The sequence below is a fragment of the Protopterus annectens genome, chromosome 12.part0 (assembly GCF_019279795.1).
Source record: "Protopterus annectens isolate FY-2018-M chromosome 12.part0, PAN1.0, whole genome shotgun sequence".
Lineage (NCBI taxonomy): Eukaryota > Metazoa > Chordata > Ceratodontiformes > Protopteridae > Protopterus > Protopterus annectens.
This window is the reverse complement of record NC_056746.1, coordinates 590577421-590603310: the sequence shown is the minus strand read 5'-3', so window position 1 is coordinate 590603310 and position 25890 is coordinate 590577421. Positions and strand designations below refer to the sequence as shown.

Below are 25890 nucleotides of genomic sequence, written 5' to 3'. Positions count from 1 at the left end.
CAGAGGAATTTTTTGGGGCTAGTTTTGCTTACAAAATGTCGTTGGAGACTCCGACTTCACATTTAATGAAGAAACGCAAGGACAATGACCGACACCCGCGGTCCGCGGTTTCGGCTTAAACCACGGCCAGGCCTACCGCGAGCGTCTCGGTTTTGGCTGAAACCGAGTCCTTGGTAATACCGTCCACCGAAACCGTACAACCAACAACCTCTGCCACGGAGCCAACTACTGTCTCAGTTGTTGAATCTCCTTTGGAATCTGGTGTCCAGGAACCTTCCGACACCATTCCTTTAGACAAAACTACACCAGCACGTGGTGCAGCCAGGCCTCCTGCATCCATGTCTATTAAGGCTTTCTCTAATGCTAAAGCTGCTAAACACTCAAAATCTATGCCTCCCAGGGTTATCCCTCAGGGACCCACTACAGGTTCTCAGATCCTTAATCTAGCAGAGGACCTTATTTCATTAATCAGGGGCTCTCAGCCTCATCCAGACAGGGGCTCTCAACCTTCTACAGCAAAAAGGCCCAGGGTTGAGCCCTCTGATCCCCTCTCCTCAGATGAGGCCTCTGCTGGCTCTGCCCTTTCGGACTACCAGGAGGAGGCTTTTTCGGCCTACGAGGATTCAGATGCAGAGGAATCTATCCCTTCGGCCTCCCCTCCTGAAGAACTGTCTTTTAGGGAAACTTTGCCCACTATGAGGGAGCATTTCCAATGGCAAGGCCAGGAATTCTCTGATTCCAGGAAGAGATTAAGGACATTCTTGCATTTGCCTCAGCATAGACCTTTGGCTATTCCCCCTGTTTTGAATGTCATTGATGATGTTTACTCGGAATCTAGCACAACCCCTGACACTCTCCCTCCGGCTCCTGCCAAACCTGATAGGTACTACAGGGTCCCAGAATCACATCTTTTCCTTTACAAGGCCCATTCTGCTGATCCAGAAACTATTTCCCAGGGCCCTAAAGGGGTTACAGCTGCCACTACAAAAAATCCACTCCCCTCTGAAAGGGAGTCCAGGGCTTTAGAGCGATGGGGTAAAAAAGTGTATACTTCTGCTACCCTTGCTATGAGGGCTTTAAACTGTCAATTCCATATGATACAGTACCAAGAATATTTGTTAGATGAATTGCATAAAAAACTGTCTTCTCCTGAACCCCTAGATCGCAAATCACTTCAGGATCTGGTAAATAACTCTCAACAGGTTAGCAACCATTTCTTGCAGTGTGGTTATGATGCATTGGAAGCTTCATGTAGGTCAGCTATAACAAGTGCAGTTATATACGTAGGCATGCTTGGCTGAAGGAACAATCTCTGCCAGACCATGTTAAAGCAAAGTTTCTGGATGCTCCACTGGAAAAGCAAAAGTTATTTGGCTCCACTGCTCAGGAGGTCTTAAAGAAATTTGAAGAAAAGGCAAAATCTGTACAAACAGTCAAAGATTTCATGCAGGTCCAACCACCAAGATTCAGCAGAATTTGGCCTTCCAAGAACTGGTCCTTTCCAGACACAGACAGATTTCAGAGAGGCAAGAACAGGCGTGCCAGAGGTAGAGGACAAGCTAGAGGCTCCTACAGAGGACGTCAATGGCAGCATCCCAACCAGAGAGGTAGTGCAGGGCCTACAACTGCTGCACAAGGACAGACGCAATGACTTCACCTTGACACCGCCAACCAGGGCTCAATTGGAAGCACCTTTGGGCGGAAAGCTTTCCTTATTTTCAGAAAATTGGCACATTATTACAAGGGACAAATGGACACTACAAATAATAGACAAAGGATACAGGTTCCATTTCCACACATTACCGAAAAGAAAAGGCATGCCAGACCTGCCCCCAAATCAAAGGGCAGAGGCTTTGAAACAAATCTCCAACTTAATGAAAACAATAGAAAAGGTTCCTCTCGCAGAACAAGGCCAAGGATTTTACTCCAGACTCTTCCTTGTTCCAAGAAAAGAAAAGCAATGGAGGCCTATTCTCGACTTGTCCGCACTAAATACTTATCTCATTGTGCCAAAATTCAAAATGCTGACTCTACAGCAACTCCTTCCCATGCTGGGCAAGGGGTCTTGGCTGGTAACTCTGGACCTCAAGGAGGCATACCTGCATGTCCCTATCAGACAAAGCTGCAGAAGACACCTCAGATTTCTTGCAGGTTCAGAGCATTATCAATTCTCAGCATTGCCCTTTGGCTTATCTACTGCGCCCAGAGTATTCACGAAATGCCTGGCATCAGTAATTGCACACTGCAGACTTCAGGGGATGCAAATATACCCGTATCTGGACGACTGCCTTATACAAGCGGACAGCCAACAAATTTTGGTAAAACACTTGAATTATGCCATCTATCTTCTTCAGGCCTTGGGATACACAGTCAACATTCACAAGTCAAGACTTGTACCATCCCAAAGAATAACTTTTCTGGGTGCGGATCTAGACACAACCACCCAAATGGCTTTCCTCACAGAAGAAAAACAAAACCAACTACCGGATTACTTCAAAAACCTGTCAAGACAAACTCACCTGACTGCAAGGAAAATCCTGCAGGCCCTGGGTTACATGGCTTCTTGCATTCTTCTGATTCCTCAAGCAAGGCTACATATGAGGAAACTCCAATGGTACCTAAGGAGTTTATGGACTCAGCACAGTCACAACTTGGAAACTTTGATACCACTCATCCCATGCCTTCAAAGGGAATTTCTGTGGTGGGCTCAGGCAAGCCAGTCAAACAGGGGTTTGCCCTTCAGCAAACCAGTAGCCAGCCAAACCATTACAACGGACGCTCCAGACCCCACGGATGGGGAGCGCACATGGAAGGAAGATGCATTCAAGGACTATGGTCACCAAAAGAGCTACGCATGCACATAAACCAAAAGGAAATGCTAGCAGTGATACATGCAATCGAGGCCTTCAAGTTATTTCTGCATCAAGGCCACCTGCTAATAAGGACAGATAACACTACAGTTATGTGGTACATAAACAAGCAAGGAGGCACCCATTCCTACCCCCTTTGCAGACTGGCAATGAATCTATGGGAACTTTCCCTGACTCTCAATATACAGCTGCAATCCCAGTTTGTACCAGGAAAGGACAATATACTGGCGGACAGCTTAAGCAGGAACATCATGGATGCGCACGAATGAATGCTGCACCCAGACATCTTCCATCAGATAACACAATCATGGGGGAGACCAGACATAGACCTCTTTGCCTCCTCACACAATCATCAGCTGGACAAATTCTGCACAAGGACATACCACCCACAAGCATGGAAAGTGGACGCTCTCTCTCTTTCAGCTGGAGGGATCTAACAGTGTATGCATTCCCACCTCTTCCATTAATGTCCAAGGTCTTACTGAAGATCAGGGCGGAGCAGCCAAGAGTGATTCTGATAGCTCAGGACTGGCCAAGACAGCACTGGTACCCATTGCTAAAGAGCATGTCACGGACAAAACCATGGCTTCTGCCACAATGGCCGCTTCTCCTGACACAGCACAATTACAAAACTCTGCATTCCAACCTGAAAACATTACGGCTAGCTGCCTGGAAAATACCTTGACTCATCACCAGGATAAGCTATCCAAGAGAGTGAAGGATATCATCATGGAAGCTCGCAGGCCTTCCACACGAAAGGCATACTCAGCAAAATGGAAAAGATTTCACACCTGGAACACCTCAAAGGGCCTAGATGCAACAGTTATGAACATGGCGCATATCCTGGAATATTTAGCAGAAATGCTCCACAATGGCCTGTCTTACTCTTCCATTAAAATTCATGCTTCAGCAATTTCAGCAGTACAACACTGATCCTCCTGTCTTCTCTCATCCTCTGCTAAGACAGTTTCTAAGAGGAATTAAAAACATCAATCCTCCAAGGAAACCACCACTGCCTACTTGGGACCTTAACTTCGTGTTGGAAAAACTAACACTGCCTCCCTTTGAACCAGCAGCTTCTGCAGAACTACAGTTCCTCTCTTGGAAGACTGCCTTCCTTCTGGCCATAACCTCAGCAAGAAGAGTATCTGAGTTGCAGGCCCTCATGGCAGTACAGCCATTTCTTATTTTTCAAGACAGAGTCTCATTGAGAACCAATCCTTCATTTATGCCAAAGGTGGTATCTAGGGTCTCATTAAACCAAGCTATTCACCTGCCTACCTTCTTTCCAAATCCACAAAACAAAGGGGAAAAGCTTCTGCGCACCCTGGACATACACAGACAGTTGCGCTACTACTTGGACAGAACAAAAAATTACAGAAAAACTGACCAGTTGTTTGTAGCATATGCTGCTGGTACACAAGGAAAAGCAATTTCAAAACAGACAATTTCAAAATGGATAGGGAATTGCATTCGTTTCTGTTATTCCTTTCATGGAAAAACTGTGCCAGTTAACATTTAGACCTCATTCGACCAGAGCCACAGCCACCTCCACAGCCTTCTTAAGAGGGGTGGCTACCAAGGACATTTTAGAAGCTGCTACATGGAGCTCCGTACATACATTTTCCAAGCATTACAACTTACCTTTATATTCCAGATCCAGAGCAGGCTTTGCTACAGCAGTCCTGCAGGGCATTTTAGCTACACCATCCTTTACATAGATCCTCCACCCCCAGATTGACTATGGTATTCTACCCATATGTGATGAATGCAGATGCATCCTTGAAGGACATAGTACAGTTTTGTACCTACCATAAATGTAGATGTCCAATAGGTATACATCTGCAGTCAGGTTTACCCTCCCTCCTTCCCCTGTCTGGTATTTCTTGGGTACATTCCCCTCTCATAGCTAGCTGGGGTTATCTATTATAGTGTATTTGTTTTTATATATGGATATATTTTTGTGCATGTTTGGAATGTATTGCATTTCTCCAAATTTAGCCTTCCTTAGAGGGCACCTGGCATTTGGGGCAAGAAAAACTGAGGAAGATGGTGTCGGCTGACGCTTTTATACCCCAGGCGCTCTGACGTCGGGGAAGGGGCGACATCAGCCGACGCCGGACCCAGACTTTGGAATCGGGCCGACCGAAGGGCTGCCTGAGGCAGGACAACCCATATGTGATGACTGCAGATGCATACCTATCGGACATCTACATTCATGGTAGGTATAAAACTGTACTTTGCTTTTGATTGTGTCTAAAGTTTAAATGTCATCCAAGAAGGGCATATGCCAATGTGGACTTCAGTTTCCACATAAGGACAACCACCAACAGTGCCTGTTCTGTATTGGGCCTTCCCACAACCATAAGGCCTGCCCTAACTGCCAATCGTTCATCCCGAAAACCTTACAGAGTAGGCTTAATTCCCTTTCCGTCTATCTAGAAAATGAGTGATTGAATCTTCTTGATAAAAGGATGGAGGGTCCCTCGGGCTCAGAGGCTATGTCGTTTGCGAAGCAGAAGGCCAACAAATCCAGTCCGGAAGCTTCTGCTGCACCTACAGGGCCAGATATCGATCCTGAGACTATCACTAGTCCAGAGATTCGTTCAAGGCCATCGTCTGAACCACAGGCCAAACCCGTAACGGAGGTAGCCTTGGAACAGGATAGCAGCACATCCTCAGAAGGCACTACAGGCATCCATATCAGACATCCAAGGAGAACCCGAACTCCTTATTTCTGAAGGCCCTAGAGGGATTTCGACCATTCTAGTTCCAGAGGAAGTGGATTCAGATATTGAGTGTAAGCCTATGTCCAGCCCTCCGTCACTCCACCGAATGGATATTCCCAGTAAACAGAAACGGAAGACTAAACATGTCTCCCCTTCTTCCAATCCTCAAAAGGATTGGCAGGCTTTCTCCCAAAGCATCTTTAATGTTGTCTTGTCTGTCATACCACCCCCAAAGGTTATAGTACCTACATCCCCCTCCACTGCTCCCTCTCAAAAGTGGGTAAGGGAAGACACTTCAGAAGAGGATCACTTGTCAAAACTCCAGATTCACAGCTTCCTGCACCTAAAGTGCCTGCAAGACTGTAAGTATTTATTCAGAACACCCTCAGCTGACCCATCAATCATCACTGTGTCCTCAGACAATCCCTCAAGGCTTCTTCCCTCTACCTTCCTGCTGCCCTCTGACAAGGACAGCAGGCATTTGGAGAGACTAGGCAAGAAAGTATGTACTTCTGCCACCCTTGCATTTAGGGTATTCCACCACCAAACCCATATGACAAAATATTCTTGTAACAGGTTTCTAAAATAATTTCTGACCTGCCCGAATCAGAGAATAAAACTCTAGCTACATCCTTGCTGGCTACTAACTCCCATGTCACCTGGCACTCAATCAAATGTAGCTGTGATGCTGTAGAGGCTTCTGCTAGGGCAGCTGTCTCAGGGTCTGTCCCTAGGGGATTTGCATGGCTAAGACTATAACCTTTGTCAGTGGATATCAAATCGAAATTGATGGACGCTTACCTGGACAATGAAGCCTCTGTTTGGCACTGTGGCTGCTGAGCTTTTCAAAACCTTACAGGGGAAGGAGGTGAAAGACTTAAAGCACTTCCTAGTATCTCCTGTCCCAAAATCCCAGAGAAATTACCCCTCTAAACCAGCCTTTGTCAGGAGACAATCCAGACCAGCTCAACCTAAGACCAAGCAATCTGGAAAGCAGCAACAATCTTTTAGGACTCTTCCACAGTCCCCACCTCCAAAACAGCCCTTTCCAGATGGACCAGGGTCCATCTGACTACCTGGACCCCATTGTTCCCCCTCCCCTTTTCCTTAGGTTCTCCCTTTAAAGTCCTGCTTGAGAAAACATTACTCAAAATTCTTGGGTGCTTCCCATCGTAAAAAAGGAATCTTTCATGGTCTGGGGGTCGCTTCCTCCCTTCAGGGGCATCCCCCAACCACCCAAAGAACTACCACTGTTCCCACCAGTGCTACAACCCCTTCTGAATCTTGGCAGCATTCAACATGTTCCCACCCATCAAAGAGGGAAGGGCTTCTATTCCAGGTTGTTCTAGTACCAAGGAAAGAAGGTCCCAAGAGACCTATCTTAGACCAGTCCTTCCTAAACACCTACCTGAATGTACCCTCTTTCAGGATGCTCACTTTACAAACCTTATTTCCCCTGATCTTACCTCAAGCCTTTATGGCATCAGTAGACATAATGGATGCCTATCTTCATATTCCTATCAACCTCAGCTACAGGAAATACCTAACATTCTGTGTACCCTGTGGGCACTTTGTTTTCTGCCTTGCCCTTTGGACTTTCTACCACCCCAAGGGTTTTCACAAAGTGCTTAGCATCAGTGGTGGCATTCTGCAAATTGCAGGGCATCCAAATTTTACCATACTTGGACGATCTTCTGTTCCAAGCAGGCAGTCCAGAGGCGCTACAGCAGGATCTCAACCATGCAATCTGCATCCTCCTTTCCCTTTAATTCACTATAAATTACCAAAAATCTGTCCTTTCTCCATCACAGAACCAAGTTTTCTTGGGATGCAGGATTCAGACAGACCCCATAAAGGTTTTCCTCCCCATCCAGAAGGCCCAGGAGCTCACTGCTTCTTTCAAAGCCTCTTTCCCCTGTCCCATATGAGCTTCATGGCCTCCACCATCCTGGTGCTCTCTCTGGCAAAAATGCACATGAGGAAATGGCAAAGGTTCCTGAAATCTGTGTGGACACAACACGCACCCCCCTTTGCAGTTCCAAATTTCCCCTTATTCCCTGCCTAAAGAAGGAATTAACTTGGTGGATTCAACAACTCTCTACCAACCCAGGCCTCCTACTTCATCCTCTTCCTCCAGTACAAGAAATGTACACAGACGCCTCAGACACAGGCTGGGAGCAGCTTTTGGTGCCATGAAAGTACAAGTCGCCTAGTCACCCTCTCAAAGAAAAGATCACATCAACATAACAGAAATGAGAGCACTATTCTTGGCACTTTGGGCCTTTCAGTCTCTCCTAACTCTAGGTCCCTTAAATGTTATAGCAGACAACATGCCAGTGCTTTGGTATGTAAATAAACAGGGGGGACCAGGTCTTACTGCCTGTGCCAACTAGCCCTACAAGTGTGGGACCTGGCAGTCAAATTTCAGACACCCCTTCAGGCTATATACTTTCCCTCCAACATGAATGTATTGGCAGACACACTCAGCAGGTCCAAAACACAGCTCCACGAATGAATGCTTCACAGGGACATGTTTTTGGACATTATCCACCAAAGGAGTATTTCACAAGTGGATCTCTCTGCCTCCACCATGAACAGACAGCTTCCTCAATTTTGTGCCAGAAACCCACACCCTCTGGTCTGGAAAGTGGACACACTCTATATGCATTCCCTCCCCTGCCTCTCATCCCAAGAGTCCTTCTGAAGATTCGGCAGGACAGACCAGAAATGTTGGCGACCCCCTTTTGGCCAAAACAGAATTGGTTCCCCTTACTCCTGCATTTAGCCAAGGGCAGTCACCACAAGTTACAGTACAGAGTGGACCTACTCACATAATACAAGGGAACCCTCATTCACCCCCACCTGTCAACTCTGCATATGACGCTGTGGGTGATAGGGCCTTAATTCCTTTTAGATGCCTTTTTTTCAGAGGATGTGTTCATGGTACTGCTGGGGGCCAGGAAACCTAATACTAGGAAATCTTATTTATCCAAATGGAAAAGATTTTCATTCTGGTGTGTCTCATAATATGGACCCACTAACAACGGATATTCCAACAGTCCTATCATAACCTGTACGAGTTGCTGGATGCTGGACCAACGTATTCCTCAGCGAAAGTACACATCAGCCATGTCTGCCTCTCTCACCTCTCTTGGCTTCCTGGTTTGAGGCCAAACGATTCTTGAAAGGTGTCCTTCACATGAGACCCCCCCGGGACTTTAGCTTTGACTTGGAAAAAGTAACCCTGGCTGCCTTTGAGCCAGCAGCTTCTACCTCTCTCAAATTCTGCTCCTGGAAAACAATCCTGCTTCTGGCAATTGCTTCTGAACTCCAGGACCTTATGGCTTCCCCTTCCTTCCTAGTGTTCCTTAGGGACGGGGTTTCTCTCCGCACCAACCCTTCCTTTATGGTTAAGGTGGTCAAAGAGTTATCACTCAAGCAAGCTATCCAACTTCCTACCTTTTTCCCCAAAACTCTGCAGAAAGAGTTCTGCACACTTTGGATGTGCACAGACAGCTTAGGTTTTGTCTGGACAAAACCAAGAATACCAGAAAATCAGACCAGCTGTTTGCTTTCTTTCACCCTAGAGCTCTAAGACTCCAAGTCACTAAACAGACTATTTTCAATTATATTTCTAAGGTGGTTAACTTCTGCTATGAATACCATGGAAAGAGCCTCCCTTCCTCAGTTAAGGCTCATTCTACCAGAGCCATTCCCTCATCTGGCACCTTCTTCAAAGAGTTGAACACCAGTAATATTCTGGAGGCATCTAGTTGGTCTTCAGTCCATACCTTCACCAAGCATTACAAACTGGATAACATTTCTAAATCCAGGGCAAGGTTTGTTAGGGCCATTCTGCATGCCTTCCTGGAAAGCTTCTCTATCCCTACCTCCTCCTCCTCCTGCTCATGAGCTTTTGCATTCTCCCTCATGTAACAGGTAGACTAGGAGGACATAGATTAGTTGTGTAAAATCTTACCATTACATTAGATTTCTTCCTCTTCTCTGTTGCCATATTCTATCCACCCTCCATCCCCTTGCATGTACCTAGTCCGCATAGCTATTTCTCAAACATTCTCCCTGGGGTACTCAGTTATGAGGATGATGCATGCGTATGTCACTTTTATGACCTATGTCTGATAGCAGCCCACGTGCAACGTACCACACACCCTAGGCACTAAAGACTTTTGTATACTGGCCGACATCTGGTCGCTTGGCGGGCAGTTTACCTCATGTAAAGAATACTGCAACAGAAGAGAAGGGCATCTAATGTTATGGTAAGATTTTACACAACTAATCTTTTGCAACCTTAACTTCTGCCGAGTGTCATCGTTTAATTTTGCTGTGTTACAGCTGGATGCCAGTTTCCAAATGAGAGCAGAAAGAATACTGAAGGTGCAAGCCATTAAATAATACATTTTTCTCTGGATTTACCAACACTTTACATTCAGGATCCTGTGATTCCTGGTCAAGATGTTATTTTAACATTGGTCAGACAGGCTAGGCCTTCTGAAAATGCCATGAAGTTTGCTTTGGGACAGTAAGAGAGGTTTTCCATTGACTCATTGACTCCAATGAAGCTCAGGAGGTTTGCATTATAACTTCCAATGGGCGGAGCCTAAGCCTTTTGCAGAATCAAATTATGTCTTCACATTTCAAACAAATGTTCATACCTCGGGAACAATAGGGCTTATGAACGAAGTATAAATGGCAAACTCTTCAGCACAAACTATTTTTATAGTGGTAGTATTCTTTAGATTCTAAGTCTTAAACCAAATTTTATAAGTCACAATAAACACAGGAATTATTACATTTGTAGTATTTTGTAAACTACTTAATATCTCAAGTTACACACATACCATCAGCAGCATTTTATTCATCTAATTGAGAGCTTTCAAATGAGGCTAAGGAGTTCTGTCTGTTACTTGGTTGTTGAGATATTTAGAAAAATGTGAAAATTATATTTATATAAATTAATATCATAAAAACAGTTAATATCTGTTTACCTTCACTAGACAGAAGTCAAATATTAATGCAGTTGGGTTTGCTATTATGTAAGCTTTAAGTTGGAATATTATAGCAATAACCCACGCCTGGGTGTGGGTAATGCTGGATTTACCCAGGGTTGGCATGGTTTGGTCCCGAGGGCGAAGCCCGAGGGACCAAACAAAGCCAACCGTGGGTAAATACAGCATTACCCACACCCAGAAGTGGGTTATTGCTATTATACAATGACATTATTTAAGAAAAGAAATAATTACTTTTCTTAAATAATGGCATTGTATAATGCCTCTTTACTGCCCTTCCGCAGCTGTCTGGTATTCTGCGGCAGTTCTGATGTACTGCGCATGCCTCGCGGTACATCAGAGCTGTGGGCAAAAGCACTGTTTCGCTATGTTAAATGGGTTTAACATAGCGAGACAGTTTTAAAATAAGCAACGGAGATCTCCGTTGCTTATTTTAAAGCTGTCTCGCTATGTTAAACCCATTTAATATAGAGAGACAGCTTTAAAAAAAAAAGCAACGGAGATCGCAAGATCTCCGTTGCTTTTTGCACACTGTGTCGCTATGTTAAAGGAGTTTAACATAGCAAGACAGCTTTAAAAAAAGCAACGGAGATCTCCGTTGCTTTTTTTAAACCTGTGTCGCTATGTTAAACTCTTTTAACATAGCGAGACAGTGTTTTATACTAACGGAAAAAGTCCGGACGACCGGACCTTTTTCCGTTAGTATATTGAGGGATTTACAACGGGCACGCTGGTTGGGCTGGCCAATCAGCGTGCACGTTTTAGGGGAGGAATTGTATAATTTAAAATGTTGTATATAGCATGGTTTTGGAATTATTGATGCAAATATGAACAAACAATATTTTATGCCTAGAGGTGTCAGTAGGAGTTAATTGCAGATGCACCTAGAGGTGTCACTCGGACGTAATGAGTTAAATTGCATTTCTTCTCGTAAAACTGCAGAAGGCCTATGCAGTCACTCAGTAGAACTCTCTGGCTGTGCCTCCTTTGGTGGACGTCCTGAAGGATGCCACCACTTTGCAAGGGAGAATTTGGCACAAGGTGTGAAGAAAGCAGATAGTGTCTAGCCCTGCAGGGAATGTTTGATCTTGACAGAGCAGTAGCCATGCAAAAGGCCCCAATTTCCCTAACCTTAGCTGCTTATTCTCTAGAAAGGGAATCTTGTGCAGTGGATAGATTTGGGAAGTGCATGTTTGCGTCCAGCACATTATCATTGTGGGCACTGAATTGCCTTATGAATGTGGTGCATTCCAGAAGAATTTGTCCATAGTAATGTACCTGGTGATGGATAATGTGTCTGGATATTATTAAAAGAAAAGTTCCTTCTAAAGGGAGCATCCTCAAGGTCTGCATTCTGTGTGTATGTAGTAATATAAATCCCAGTTAACCCTTCCAACCCCCCCCTCGATTCCACACTTAATCAAAAAAATTCAGTAAAGAAGAAAGCAAAAGAGCAGGCAGCTGCTTTTGGTGGTCTAGAAGGGAAAAGTGGCTTTATGCTGTGATTTCCCTTGGAGTACAAGAACCTCTCCTGGTTTAAGGTAAGGAAGGACACCTAATTCTGGAGTGATGACTGCCCCCACACCAGAGACTGGCTGCTTTGCTAGCCCTTCTGATCTGACAGATCTCTTGACTTGTTTGTCAGAGGTGACTGAAATTGCCAAGGCAACCTGCCATCTGACAGAATTATTCTACGAAATGGATAAGTTTCTTCCTTTAGGTCAGGAAGTGCCTATTGCCTTCCAGCTGATCAGTTTGCAGATGTGACTAACTTTTAAAGAACTGCATAATTTGGGTCTCAGATCTTCTATAATGATGATGCATATGACAACTGCTTTTGCCCATCATAACCTTGTGGGTAGTAGGACTATGGTGCAATATCAGTTGGTAGAGTAACTGCATAGAGGGATTCTGCAGCTTCTGCATCTCTGCCCTCATTGAAAAAAAAACTCTGTCCTTGGACTTGAATTTTGTGATTGACAGGTTTGCCCATAATATTCTATTTCAACCCATTGTTTTAGCGGCCTTTTAAATCTGCCTGTTGGAAATTTATTTTTCTGTTGGACATCATCTCTATCTGCTAGATCCCAGAGCTTCAGAACATTATCTATAGGAAGCCATATCTGATCTTTCCCCAATAGATTGCCCTTTAGGATTAGCCTACTTCTCATTCTGAAAGTGGGATCCAAATCATTTTTAAACCAGTTCTTTCATCATATGGTTTTCTTTGCAAGGCAGAAACCCATTGGGAGGGCTGGTGTCCTCAGTCTTGATGTGCACATCAGTTCAAGTTCTACCTTAAGCCAGTGCATTTATTCAGAAAAGTGGAACAATTCGTCACCTTTGCCCCAGAAAGGGAAGGAAAATGCTACTAAACAAACCATGGGTAATATATGTCATGTACACTCAGTTCTGAGGTAGAGTAAATGTAACCATTATGATTTAATGAAAGGTTGTACCTAATAAAAAAAAAACTTTACAAGAAACTTTCCTGGTATAAGTTTATATATGAAGAGCTGGAGATCATGCAGGCAAGGACAGTCTGTATATATTAACAATAGTTATAATAAAGTTGGTTTCCTTTGTTTTAGAAGACTTGTTTTCTGAATAATAGTTCTGTCTAAGCAGAAATAAACATTACATGTTATGTAGTCCAATCTCACCTTCATTCTTAACCGTGGGTTCGGAGCCGAACCACAGCTCCGACTCGGCCATACTCTAGCTTGAAGTCTTCAATTGGCTCGTGGCTAAGAGGGATCTCATCATGCAACAGGTCTATTCCCCAGATCTTGATTGCTGCTCGTTAAGCTCAGACGTGGTCTCGCTTTTGGCCGTGGCTAAATATATTGGTTATAAAATTTTTATAAACTGTTGACTTATTGCTCAAAAAAGCTATTTTCATAGCTCTGTGTGTGTCTGGTAGTGGTGTTTTACTGCCTGTATTTGTTTCTCTGGCTGTTTTATGTGCCCTTGTCATTGGCTGTTTGGGTATCCCGTTCGCTTTCCTTTCCCCACGGGCTAGGCCCGTTTAAGTTAGAGGACCTAGTCCTCCCCATCGTTTCTGTGTGGTCTTTGGTTTGGTGCTCCATTCTGTTTGCATTTAGTGTTGTGTCTGGCTAGTGGTGCTTTCCTGCCTTTGTTTCCCTGGGCTAGGCCCGTTTAAGTTAGAGAACCTAGTCCTCCCTGTTGTTTTCCCGCCGGTTTCTAGGCCATTTAAATTAGAGGCTCTGTTTTTTGTTTCTTGTTAGTTGGGTCTAGTGTGTATACGTATTCATTTGTTCCTTTCAGCATGTCCAAGGATCCTAAGAAACACAGGCCTTTGGGCTTTAAAAAGTGTGTTGAATGCAACAATAAAATGTCTTTAACGGATGGGCACTCTGTGTGCATGTACTGCTTGGGGGCTATTCACCTCCAAGAATCCTGCTTGTTTTGTCATTCCTTTAGTCCCTGTGTGCTACAGAAGAGCAAGAACAAGCTCATTTTGAAAGGACTGCTTAAACACTCCTTCGAGGAAGACTTGGCTTAGTCTTTTAGTGTATTATCCTCTCCAGCTAAAAAGGACAAAAAGACTTCCAAGAAGCACTCTCAGGCTCCGTCTGTTTTTTCGGAGCCGCCAGCGAAAGTTACTAGAATAGCTGCTTCCTCGGTTCTATTGCCCTTGGTACCGACAGAAGGTAGTCTGTTGACTAAGTCCGTATCTGCTCCCAGCCTCTCAGAGCCGGTCTACAGTTTTTCGACTGCGTTCTCCTTCACGCAAGTCTCCTTCTGTAAGGAGATCCAGATCTCCTACTTTATCTTCCAGATCTTCCAGGACCCTTTCCGATGAGGACATTGATAGGGTGTTGAAGAAACTGCTTCAGTCATCGGTGTTAGCCAAACTGATTTCGACTCCAACCCAGTCGGCTTGGAGCCTATGGTCTCTTCATCCTTTGTTGGTCCTCCTCCGAGCCTTTCTCGGCCTTTGGAGCCAGAGTTGTCGATGCCATCGGGTGCCGTTAGGTCGGTTCCAGTAACCTCGCCTGGCCTCTCAGTTCCGATTTCCACTCTGACCCCGTCGGGTCCGTCCACCGGGTCGAGGGTTCACGGTTCTCCGGTCAGACCCGAGGGGGGGGTCTCGAATTGATCTTCATCGGTTCCGAGCCTTTCTCTCGGAGCTTCGGCCCGAGTGAGCTTGGACCCAACATCGGCTTCGGACCTCATCTCCTCGGCGCCGAGGGCTACTACTGTTTCATCTTCAGTCGGCCTTCGGAGCCGGGGGGGGTCATCTTTGAGGGTATGAGCATGCTGGCCAGGTCGTCAGCTGCATCCTACAGCACCGATACTCTGCCCCCTCCAGCACCGGTGTCAGTTTCAGATCACACTCTATCCATGGGCAGCAGAGACCCTAAGCTTCAGGATACCTCCATGAGTGGTCCCCAACTTTCTGATGTCTCCCCAGTGTTTTTGCTTGAGGAGCCCGCCAGAAAGATTGTGTAAGAGGAAACACCTTGACTCCCAGGATGAGTCTCTCACGTCAGATACTGACCTCGAGGAGTCTGAGGGGTGTCCCCCAAGTCGTCTTCTGAAGATATCTCTTTTTCAGATATCCTGGGGATCTTGAAGCAGAGAGGCAACTGGCCATCCAAATCCCCTTCTGATGAGTCTGTGTTCCTGAAGGCTTTTGGTCTCAACCCTCTGCCTCTTGGGTTTCTCCCCCTTTTGATGAGCTATTAGATCCTGTCTGTCGAAAGGTGTGGGAAACTCCTGACACTGTGGAACCAGTTCCAAGGAGACCCAATAAGTTTTTGTCTGCCCCCTCTGACAAGGAGTATATATTTAAAGGCGTTCCAGTAAATGCCATGGTGGTGGTAGCGGCCACCAAGAAGGAACTTGCTGGAACTTCATCTACCATCCATCCGCCTAACAGAGTCCTAGGCTATGGACAGGTATGGGAAGCGTGTGTTTACCTCAGCGGCCTTTACACTGCGGTCGCTGAACTACTTGACGCATTTTACAAGGCTCCAGAGAGATCTCCTAAAAGAGCTGGGAGATTCTCTACAGGGTAACATTTCTGATGCCGTGGCACAGAAGGCCTATGCACAGATGTCTACCCTAAATTCCCTTGCCAACTCCTCCATGAGGCTGATCTCATATACAGCCGACTGAGCGAGTAGGGCTGCGGGTTCCTGAGTCTCTCTTAGGAGACACTAGGAGCAATTTCGCGGAGGCTTTCAAGTCTACATTTACCAATACCCCCTTTGATGGTTCATTGTTCGGAACCAAGGTGAAGGACACTCTCACTAGGCGCGAGCAGGAAGGAAAAACCCTGTCTGCCATGGGAGTCAATTTTTCCATGCCTTCTAGACCTTACCCCAAGGGCCAGAAGGGTGGAAAAATGTGGTTCAGGAAGTCAGAGGTTTTTTTCAGGGCACACAAAGTGATTCCCCCTCCAGAGGCAGGAGAGGGGGAGGCAGGGGAGGGGGTGGAAATTCAGGTAGACACCACCCTAAAGGCAGAGGAGGCCCATGTAACCAGGGGGACCATGATTCCTTTTGTGGTTTTCCCTACCAGTGCTCCTGAAGGGTGGCCCGACTTTGCATCTCTGGAGCTGGTCGGGGGTTGCATTTCTTTATACCCAGAAGCCTGGCAAGACGTCACCCAAGACGAGTGGGTATTAAAGATAATTTCCAGAGGTTATCATATTCCCTTCTCTTCTCCCCCGCCATCCAAGGGAATCCCAGACGTTCCACCCAGTCACGAAGATTCTGCAACTTTAGAAATAAAAAAGGTTGCTTTCAAAGGGAGCCATCCAGCCTGTCCCCGCAGACTAAGTAGGATTAGGGACTTACTCCAGATTCTTTTTGGTGCCGAAAAGAACAGGGGACCTGAGACCCATCTTGGATCTCAGCTGATTGAACCTTCATGTACAAAAGTCCAAGTTCCGCATGGTCACCTTATAGTCAATACTCCCTCTGTTAGGGAAAGATGTGTGGATGTGCTCCATCGACCTCAAAGATGCTTACTGCCATATCAAGATGGACAGGGCATCGAGAAGTCATCTACGCTTCTGGCTGGGAGCCAGTCATTTTCAGTTTTGCACTCTGCCCTTTGGTCTCACTACAGCCCCCAGGGTGTTCATCAAATGCATGTCAGTGGTAACGGCTCACTTGAGACGTCAGGGATTCCAAGTGTTTCCGTACCTGGACGACTCGCTTCTTTCTGCCACCACCAGGCATCTACTGTTACAGACCAGGGACGCCACCATTACACTGTGCCAACGGTTAGGAATTACTCTAAATTGGAAAAAATCTGCCTTGTTGCCCTTGCAACGTGTCACTTTTATCGGCGCCGAACTAGATACGGTGCTCATGAGGGCCTTCTTACCAGAACAGACAATTCAGGCTCTACAACAGCAGGTCTACGCCTTTCTACCATTGAGGAAGGTCAGGGCAAAAGTGGTCCACAAGTTATTAGGAACCATGGCTGCCACGATCATGCTAGTTCCCCTTGCTAGACTGCACATGAGGGTTCTTCAGTGGCTGCTTTTTGCCCAATGGTCACTACAGGATCTTCCACTCTCCCATTCTGTTCTGATTACGGACACGTGCAAGCCTGATCTACGCTGGTGGCTTCAGGCCAGCAATCTCAACATGGGCAAGCCCTTTGTCCTGTCTTCTCCAGTTGCCACGGTGACCACGGATGCCTCACAAATCGGTGGGGGGGGGCATTATCTTGTCAGGACTGTCCAAGGCACCTGGCAGGATCACGAGACCCATTTGCATAAAAATGTCTTGGAGATGAGAGTAGTGCTATTAGCGTTGCAAGCACTTCAGAGCTCTCTCCCTCTAGGGACAATTGCAATCCACTCAGACAACATGTTGGTGGTATGGTACCTGAACAAACAGGGAGGAACCAAATCATACCCCCTTTGCAGAGAGGCACTTCAAGTTTGACAGTGGGTGGTGTCTTCCCAACACTTTCTAGTTGCAAAACATAAACCAGGGAAGTCCAACGTGATTGCTGACAGGCTGAGCAGAGCTATCCTGATGCCTCATGAGTGTGTTGCGGAAGAGATATTCCACAGATGGGTCAGCCTTGCTGCGCTCTATTTGCCAGCCCCCTCAATGCCAAATGCAGCAGCTACTTCACCCTTATCTCCCCGGAGAGGGAAACACCCAGGGGCGCTCTGGTTTAGGATTGGCCCACCGGTCTTCTCTACGCCTTTCCACCGTTACCGCTGATATCAAAGGTCATTCAGAAAGCAGTCTTTGGGGAGCAAAATGATCCTCATTGCCCCACACTGGCCTCGTCGGATTTGGTTTCCCTTCCTTCAACCCTTTCTAATGGACAAGCCCTGGATTCTGGACCCAGTTCCAGATCTGCTGACTCATATGTCAGGACAGTTCCATCCCTCCATCCAGACCCTCAAGTTGATAGCTTGGCTGCTCCAGTTCCATCCTTAGTCAGGCTTCATGATTTTTCCCCGGAAGTGGTCCATATTCTATCATCTTCCCACAAGCCTTCTACCAGGAAGATTTATTCCAGTAAGTGAAAGAGATTTTCAATTTGGGCCCGTGAGAGACATATTGATCCTTATACAGCGCCTGTTTCGGCAATATTGGAATTTCTTTCTCAACTGTTTTGTCGGGGTTCAGCAGTGGCAACCATTAAAGTGCAATTGGCAGCGATTTCTACCTTTCACATTTCTAGAGCCCAACCTTATGGCTCATAGGCTTTGTAGGGCTTTTATGAGAGGGACATTGTTACTCCGACCTCCAGTCTTTGATCCAGTGATGCCATGGGACCTCAATTTTGTACTACAGAAGCTCACCTCAACTCCCTTTGAGCCCGCAGCTATGTGTAACATAAAATTCTTATCATGGAAGACAGTATTCTTGGTAGCCATAACTTCAGCTAGGCAGGTCTCTGAACTCCAAGCATTATCGATTAGGCCACCTTATTTGGTGTTTCACAAAGATAGGGTCTCCTTAAGAACCAACCCTTCTTTTTTTCCAAAGATTGTCTCTGTTGTCAATATCAGCCACTCCATTGAGTTGCCTGTGTTTTTTCCTGAATTATCCAACAAGGCAGAATTTAAGTTTCATCAGTTGGATGTTCACAGACAATTGCGTTTCTATTTACATAGGACAAAAGATTTCAGGAAATCAGATCAAATGTTTGTCTCGTTCTCAGGCACTAGACCTGGGGTTCCGGTTTCTATGGTAATCTTGTCTCATTGGATCTCTGATTGTATCTTATTTATTTATGCTTCCAATGGCAAAGAATTACCCTTTAAAGTGAAGGCTCATTCTACACAATCTATGGCTACCTCAACTGCATTTCAGGCTAGGATGTCTATGGATGATATTTGTGCTGCAGCAACATGGGCTTCGCCTCATACCTTTATTAGTCACTACAAATTAGATCTGGTCTCTAGAGGCAGATCTTCTTTTGGTTCCACGGTGCTCAAGAGTATTTTTCACTGAGCCACCCAAGATCAAGGTGCTAGGGACGCTGTCCCACAGGTAAGAATGAAGACGAGATTGGACTACATTAACATCAAGAAGTTATGTACTCACCATAACGTTCAATGTATGTAGTCCATCTTGCCTTACATTCTTACTAACCCTCCCTCCTTCCCCCTCCTGGAGGACCTGGAGGTATTGTCTCTAGGTGTCAGTAGTCCTTTCTGTTGGGGTTCTTCTTCTTCTCAATGTGCATGTGTGTGAGCTTGCAGCAAACAAGATCTGGGGAACAGATCTGTTGCATGATGGGATATCTCTTAGCCACGAGCCAATTGAAGACTTCGAGCTAGGGTATGGCCGAGTCGGAGCCGGGGTTCGGTTCTGAACCCACGGGTAAGAATCTAAGGTGAGATGGACTATATACATCGAACGTTATGATGAGTACATAACTTCTTGATTTTTTTTCTAGCCTGAACTTGATTTCTTTGGACGCCAAGTTGTCAAGAAAGAGAAGAGGCTAATATGTCAAAGTACAGGTATAATTTTAAAATTATTTAAAGAAACTTCTCTAACCCACAGTGTTTATCATGTTCTGCTAGAAACTGACTGATCAAACTTTGCCATGGTGTAGCCTTCCACCCATTCTTTTAAGAATCACTTTTTTAACTAAAACGCTATTTTTCTAGCAAAAAAACAGACCTACTGAAAAAATGTAAGAAAGAGTTTAAAAAGTGTGAATGCAACATACTGTTTTTTTTTTCCACATAATTTCTTTGGGATTTTAATGTATCATTGCATTTAGCGTTAACCATTCCTAGATTCAAGATTTTTTGTGTGTCGCTGACATATGGACTATTTTTACTGTGCATAAAATTGACAACAAAAGACTGCTGGTGGTGGTAAAAGAAAGATAAATATGGTTAAGAAGTAACCAGAATTACTTAGTGTGACTGACAAATGTTAAAGTATTGCGTAATAGGGGGAGTCTCACAGAACAAGAAGTGGAGCAGTTGCAGTATGCTAAATAGAAAATAAGGGATTACCTCGATAATACACATGAGTTTAGAAAGACTGCTGTTAAGCAGCTGTTAACTCCAGAGCACAAAACTTTTAGCACAATGACTCCGGTAACAGAAAGTAGAAAGGGTTGTCGCCCAGCTTATGGAGACTATAGCAAGGAAGATGAGAGATCCTGTAGAGGTACTAGAAATATTACAGAAATTTTTTGAAAGTCTGTATAAAGCAGAGAAATATGGAAATAATAAAAATATTTATGGAAGAATTAAATATGCTGAGGTTAAAAGTAGATGTGGCACACTTACTGACAGTTATGATAGGAGGAGATGAGATAATAATGGTGATGTATAACCAATGTACAACCAATCCACAGGAAAGTCCCCAGGAATAGATGGTATTCCTGTGGAAGTTTGGAAGATAGGAGGGGAAAAAAACTGATAAAGATCCGGAAGGTTTTGTTTAACAGTATTTTAAGAGGTGGAGAAGCACCAGCATCCTGGAAGAAAGCGGTGGTGGCTCTACTACGTAAACAGGGTAAAGACCCATCAGATCTAGCTTCATTCTGGCCACTTTCAGTCCTAAACCATGATTGTAAAGTTTTTGTCTATAATAGCTAAAAGAATGGCAAAGGTGATGCCAAAATTGATAGATATGGATCAGTGTGTTTGGGTGCAGTGGAGCCAAACATTTGACAACATTAACAAACCATTGATGATCCAGAAGGCAGCAGAATGTAAGAAATGTTGTTGGTGGGTCTTGATGCAGAAAAAGCATTTGACAGAGCAAACTGGGAGTTTGAGAAGGACAGTGGAAGCATTTGCATTCCCTGATAAAATTATAAGGTTAACTAGGAAGGATCTATGAGGGATCGGAGGAGAAAATTAAAGTGGGTGGGTGGCTCTCTGATAATTTTCTGTTTGAGCAGAGGAACCAAGCAAGGGTGTCTCTTTCCCCTTTGTTATGTGCATTATATTTAGAACCATTGGCAAAGAAAGTAAGGAACTCAGAAATTCAAGGATATAATTGGTAAGGTAGTCAAGAAAAGCTGTCCGTTTGCAGATGATATTATTTTATATGTGATAAAACCAGAAAAGGACATTTCAGTGTTGGGTAACATTTTGAGACAGTTTCAAATCTTTTCAGGATACAAAATTAACAAAGCTAAAACAAAGGCAATAGCCCACACACGAATTGATTCAGCAATCTCCATATTTATAGGGGTGTGATAAAATGAAGTATTTAGGAGTATGGACTAAAAAGGATTATAACGTGGCAACTAAGTATATATGGGAAGAGACTAAACAAAAGATAATACAAAAACTGAGAAATTAGATGCTCTGTTATATGGATATAGATAGCAAATATATAAGCAGTTAAAATGTTTAGTCTCTTTAGTTTTATACACAGGTCAGGCATATTTTTATCATCCAGAGGAGAAGTTGTGTATAGCAATAAAGAGCTGAAGGATTTTATCTGGAAGAGGAAGATGAGTCAAGTTTAGGATTGCCTGATTTGAAGGTGTATTTCAGAGCTGCACAATTAAGGCTGCTATGCATAGAGGAAGGAGAAATCTATAATTCAAAGTGGAAAGGGATGATGATGAAATGGGGAAAACTCAAGAAACAATGAGGGTCTGGGATTTTTGACAGATCCTTAAGGAGAATAACAATAACCATACCGAATATTATATTCATGAATTAGCAGAAAGCATTCTAAGAACCAAGCCAACACTGGAATGGAGAAAGGGGATTCTGCCAATAGGGATGATTTTAATTAGGGATACAGACAGTAGGAAAGATGGCTGTAATTTATTGGAGAAAACTGGCAAAAGAACCAAGGTATTGGGAGCAAATAGAGATGGAAAGGTAATTGAATGGAAAGAGGCCAAAATTTTGTTTGCACTGCAGGCTAGAGATTGGCTTCCTTATCAGGGATTGATATCAGAGTATAGACAAAGAGAAATAAATAAGGGGGGTCCTAAGCGAAAGACCAGCACTGGTAGAGTTTTTAGTAGAATCTACAACAGAAGCTGCTGTTAAAAAAAGGAATAAGTAGTAGAGCATATAAAATATTGGATGATAACTATAAGAATCAGAAGAGGTTAGAAAGGAATGGGAAGAGAGAATCAGAAGAGGTTAGAAAGGATTGGGAAGAGAGATTGGATAAGCAATTCACAAAGAAACAATTGGGAATATATGTTTGTCTCCCAAATATGCAACAAAGTGTAGAAGATTTAGGATCTTTGCTTCAAAATTTTTACATATGTATTTTTATACCCCAAGTAGACTCCAAAGAATTTTTCCTCAGATAGATAGCAAGTGTTGTAGGTGTGATGGAGAAGAAAGAGGTAATTGTTAACATATTTTCTGGAAGTCTGTGTTGGCAGACTTTAAAGATTCCTTGCAGACTACTCTGTCAGAGATACTGGGTGAGCAAATTGGTTGAACTAAGGAAATGATTTTTTGAGCAATGATACAGAATCAGAATTGCCTACACAGTAAGGCCTTGCTGAGTCTAATCATGGTGGTTGCCAAACAAGCAATTACTAGCAAATTAAATCAAACTCTAAACCAACTATACTAGAAGTAGTGAATATAGTAACATGGATAAAACAACTGGAATTGGGATCTTTAGAAAAGGGTAGCAGCACATTACATAGAAAAAATGGAAATTGTGGAACAGTACATGCAGAGGAGGAATGAGAATTAAAAGAAGGCAAGATTTGAATGAGCTATGTAATGTTTGACCGGCAATGAGTGGATAGATTATAAGTGGTGTATAATGTTTGCAACTAAAATTGTCAGTATGGTTTGTTTTCATTTATGTAAATGTATGATTGCCTATATTATATGTGATAATTTAATAGAGATGGTTTTTGTTTAAAAAAAACTGCCACCCAGCTGCATTCAATACTCGCTACTTCCCGTTGTCTAGATGGGCACATAAATCTTTATTTCATTTATTCATCATTCACATTTTGTGACTGTGGAAGGAAACTAAATAATAGTTTCACAATTGTATCGTTTTCAGCTGTGCAGCACCAGTGAATATGCAGTGTGTTCATTTGTTCTTTCTAAAATTAAATAACAGTCACTCTGGAATGTTTTTTATTTCTTCAGGCAAAGATTTTTATTCCCACAGTGCACGTTGTGTCCACATAATATTTTTGCTACACCATCTTTTCTCTGTAGACGAAGTACAATGCCTTAATTTAGTTTTAATATGAAAAAGTGAGATTGAATTTTTTTTTCAATTTGCATTCCGTGGTTTAAATCTGCAGGCTCCTAGATATAATATTATTTTTCTTGTTTGAACAAGTAATAGAACATGAATCACTTGCCTGATCCAGTCTTGCCTTCTAGTAATTGAGCTTCTTCAGAATATCTCCCATGATTCACTTGCTCTCCCTCTAGCCCCAGATCTCATTTGCTGCTATTAGCAATTGAACGGATGTGTGATTTTCTCAGCTAAGTGCTCCAGTACTTAATTTTCTCCATTGTATTTAGTAGCCTTTCCCTCATGAATGTTTTTTTAGGACTTTCACAAGGCAAAAAGGCCTAACATCTTCTCTTCATTCCTTGAATGTGTAGGTATTTTTACAGCTAGATGTCTAGAATATTAAAAAAAAAATAGATTTCTGTCTGTTGCATTTGTTGTCAGTGTTGTTGAAACTTATTTTCTGGGTGGATACCGGCTTCAATAAATGTGAAAGTATGACCACAAAATCCCATCTCGGGACACCCACAATGTCTGTGTGGTGTGCCCAGGCTCAGACCACATCTTTCAGCAGATTATGCCATGAGCAAGGCTTTTTGGCCCTCACTCCATAGCAGAACAGAGAAACAAAGTCATTCTAAAGGTGCTACTCTGTCCGGACTCTCAGGCTTCTACTTCATGCAAGATGAAAAAAATGTAAGGATTTCAGAAATGTGTAATCTAAAGAAGAGGCCCCATCTTCATCCCCAAAAATTGCAAAATTTCAAGCCTTCATAAACCCTGAGAACACTGCTGCCTATGCAGGGCTGTTCACAGAAACTCTGTACAAGCATGTTAATTGATGCATAGAGGCAGCTGTACCCACCAGGAAGAAGTACAGAACTAACTCAAAAAGCAAGCCGTCCTGGTGGATTCACAAAATCAGTAGACTGTATAACAGAGGGAAGAAAATCATAGCAAAAATTAGGAGGTGCAGCACCCAGCAGGATAAATGCACTCTCATCAAACTAAACAAAGGACTCTGAGGACATGTAAAGTCCTCCAAAGCCAAATATGAGGTAAGTTTGGCCTCCCAGGCCAAGGATATCCACAAAGCATTCTTTAGCTATGTCCATAACCTCAAAGGCAATACTCAATTGTGGCAGAGCTCATTGTAAACCGAGCCACCTATAATGAGCAAAAGATATAGCAAACCTCCTGGCACATAAATTCAGCTCCAACTTTACCCCTATCTCCCCCTCAACCTTCCCTTAGGAAATACCATCAAATATACCCCCCCCCCCCCACTATCTCTAGGAAACAGGTCCCTAATGCTCTCTCTAAGACCAAGAACACTGCATTAATGGGCCCAGACAGTATCCCAGGATGCCTCACACAATAGTGTGAAACATGACCTATCATGGCCTCTGGAATTACTATTTAACTCTAGCCTCCAAGCAGGCTTAGTGCCTCATGAATGAACAACAGCAGCAGTCATCCCTCTGCACAAAGTGGGGCCATCTACAGACCCATAAGTCTCACTAGTCTCTTGTATGTAAAGCCATGGAAAGAATTATCATGGAAATGATCAACAGAGATATAGTAAACTTCAGACACTGGGCCCAACCCAGTTTGATTTAGTCAAGGGCAGATCATGACTGCTCAACCTGGTGGACTTCCTTGAGAAGCAATGGATGAGGGAAAAATGATTCAGACTGCCAACCTTGACCTGGCAAATGCATTTGACACAGTACCCCACTCGAGTAATGTTGACAAACCCAAGAGGTTGGGTACAAACTCGTATGTCACCCAGTAGATAGCCAACTGCCTCAAAGACAGGACCTAGGAAGTTAGAAGGGGAGAGCCCACCTCTACAAAGAGGCTAGTCACAAGTGGAGGTCCTCTGGGATCAGTCCATGGACCACTCTTTTTGCCATTTATTTCTCTAAGGTCAATGTCAGTGGTCTCTGGCTGACTAAATTTGCAGATGATTACAAATTAGGAGCTGTCATTGAATCCCACACTGACACAAATGTTCTCCAGGAGGAAATGACGCAGCAAAACAACTGGTGTCAGAGCCATGGACTTTAGCTAAATGCCAAGAAATGCATAATGGTTGCCAGGGGTGGATGTCTTCCCAAAGGATACTATCATATTGACAACACACCCCTTAGAGATGACCTAGTAGTCAGGGACTTAGGGACACACATACATAGTAATCTAGCCTTTCACCTTCACATATCTACAGTAGTAAGGAAATCATTCTATATTGCGCAACTTATAAACAAAGGTATGGCATCTAAGTTCAAGGAAGTCATTGTTCCACTGTATTCAGCATTCATCAAACCTACCATTGAATATAATGTCCCTTTTGGTATGTACCTAACCAGACATATCCAACAAGTGGAACATCCACAGAGGTTCCTCACTAAAAGAATACAGGGTGTAAGTAAAATTGCCACAGACCACCTCAAGGCCCTATCTCTGTATTCTCCCTCCTACAGGCTCTTGAGGGGAGATCTATGACTGGCATACAGGGCATTGTCGGACCCCAATCTGATGGACCTCCTGCATATCCACACAAAAAAAACCCCACCAGAAGTGCCTG

The 25890-nt window shown here is 44.0% G+C and overlaps 1 protein-coding gene across 1 annotated transcript in view; it reads left to right on the top strand.

Moving 5' to 3' along the window:
- Window positions 1-25890, top strand: part of CHTF18 (chromosome transmission fidelity factor 18) — a 927562-nt gene that overhangs the window by 820078 nt on the left and 81594 nt on the right. The window contains exon 20 of the mRNA XM_044088940.1: window positions 19540-19606. Coding sequence (XP_043944875.1) covers window positions 19540-19606 — 67 coding nt within the window. The remainder of the gene's footprint in view (window positions 1-19539; window positions 19607-25890) is intronic.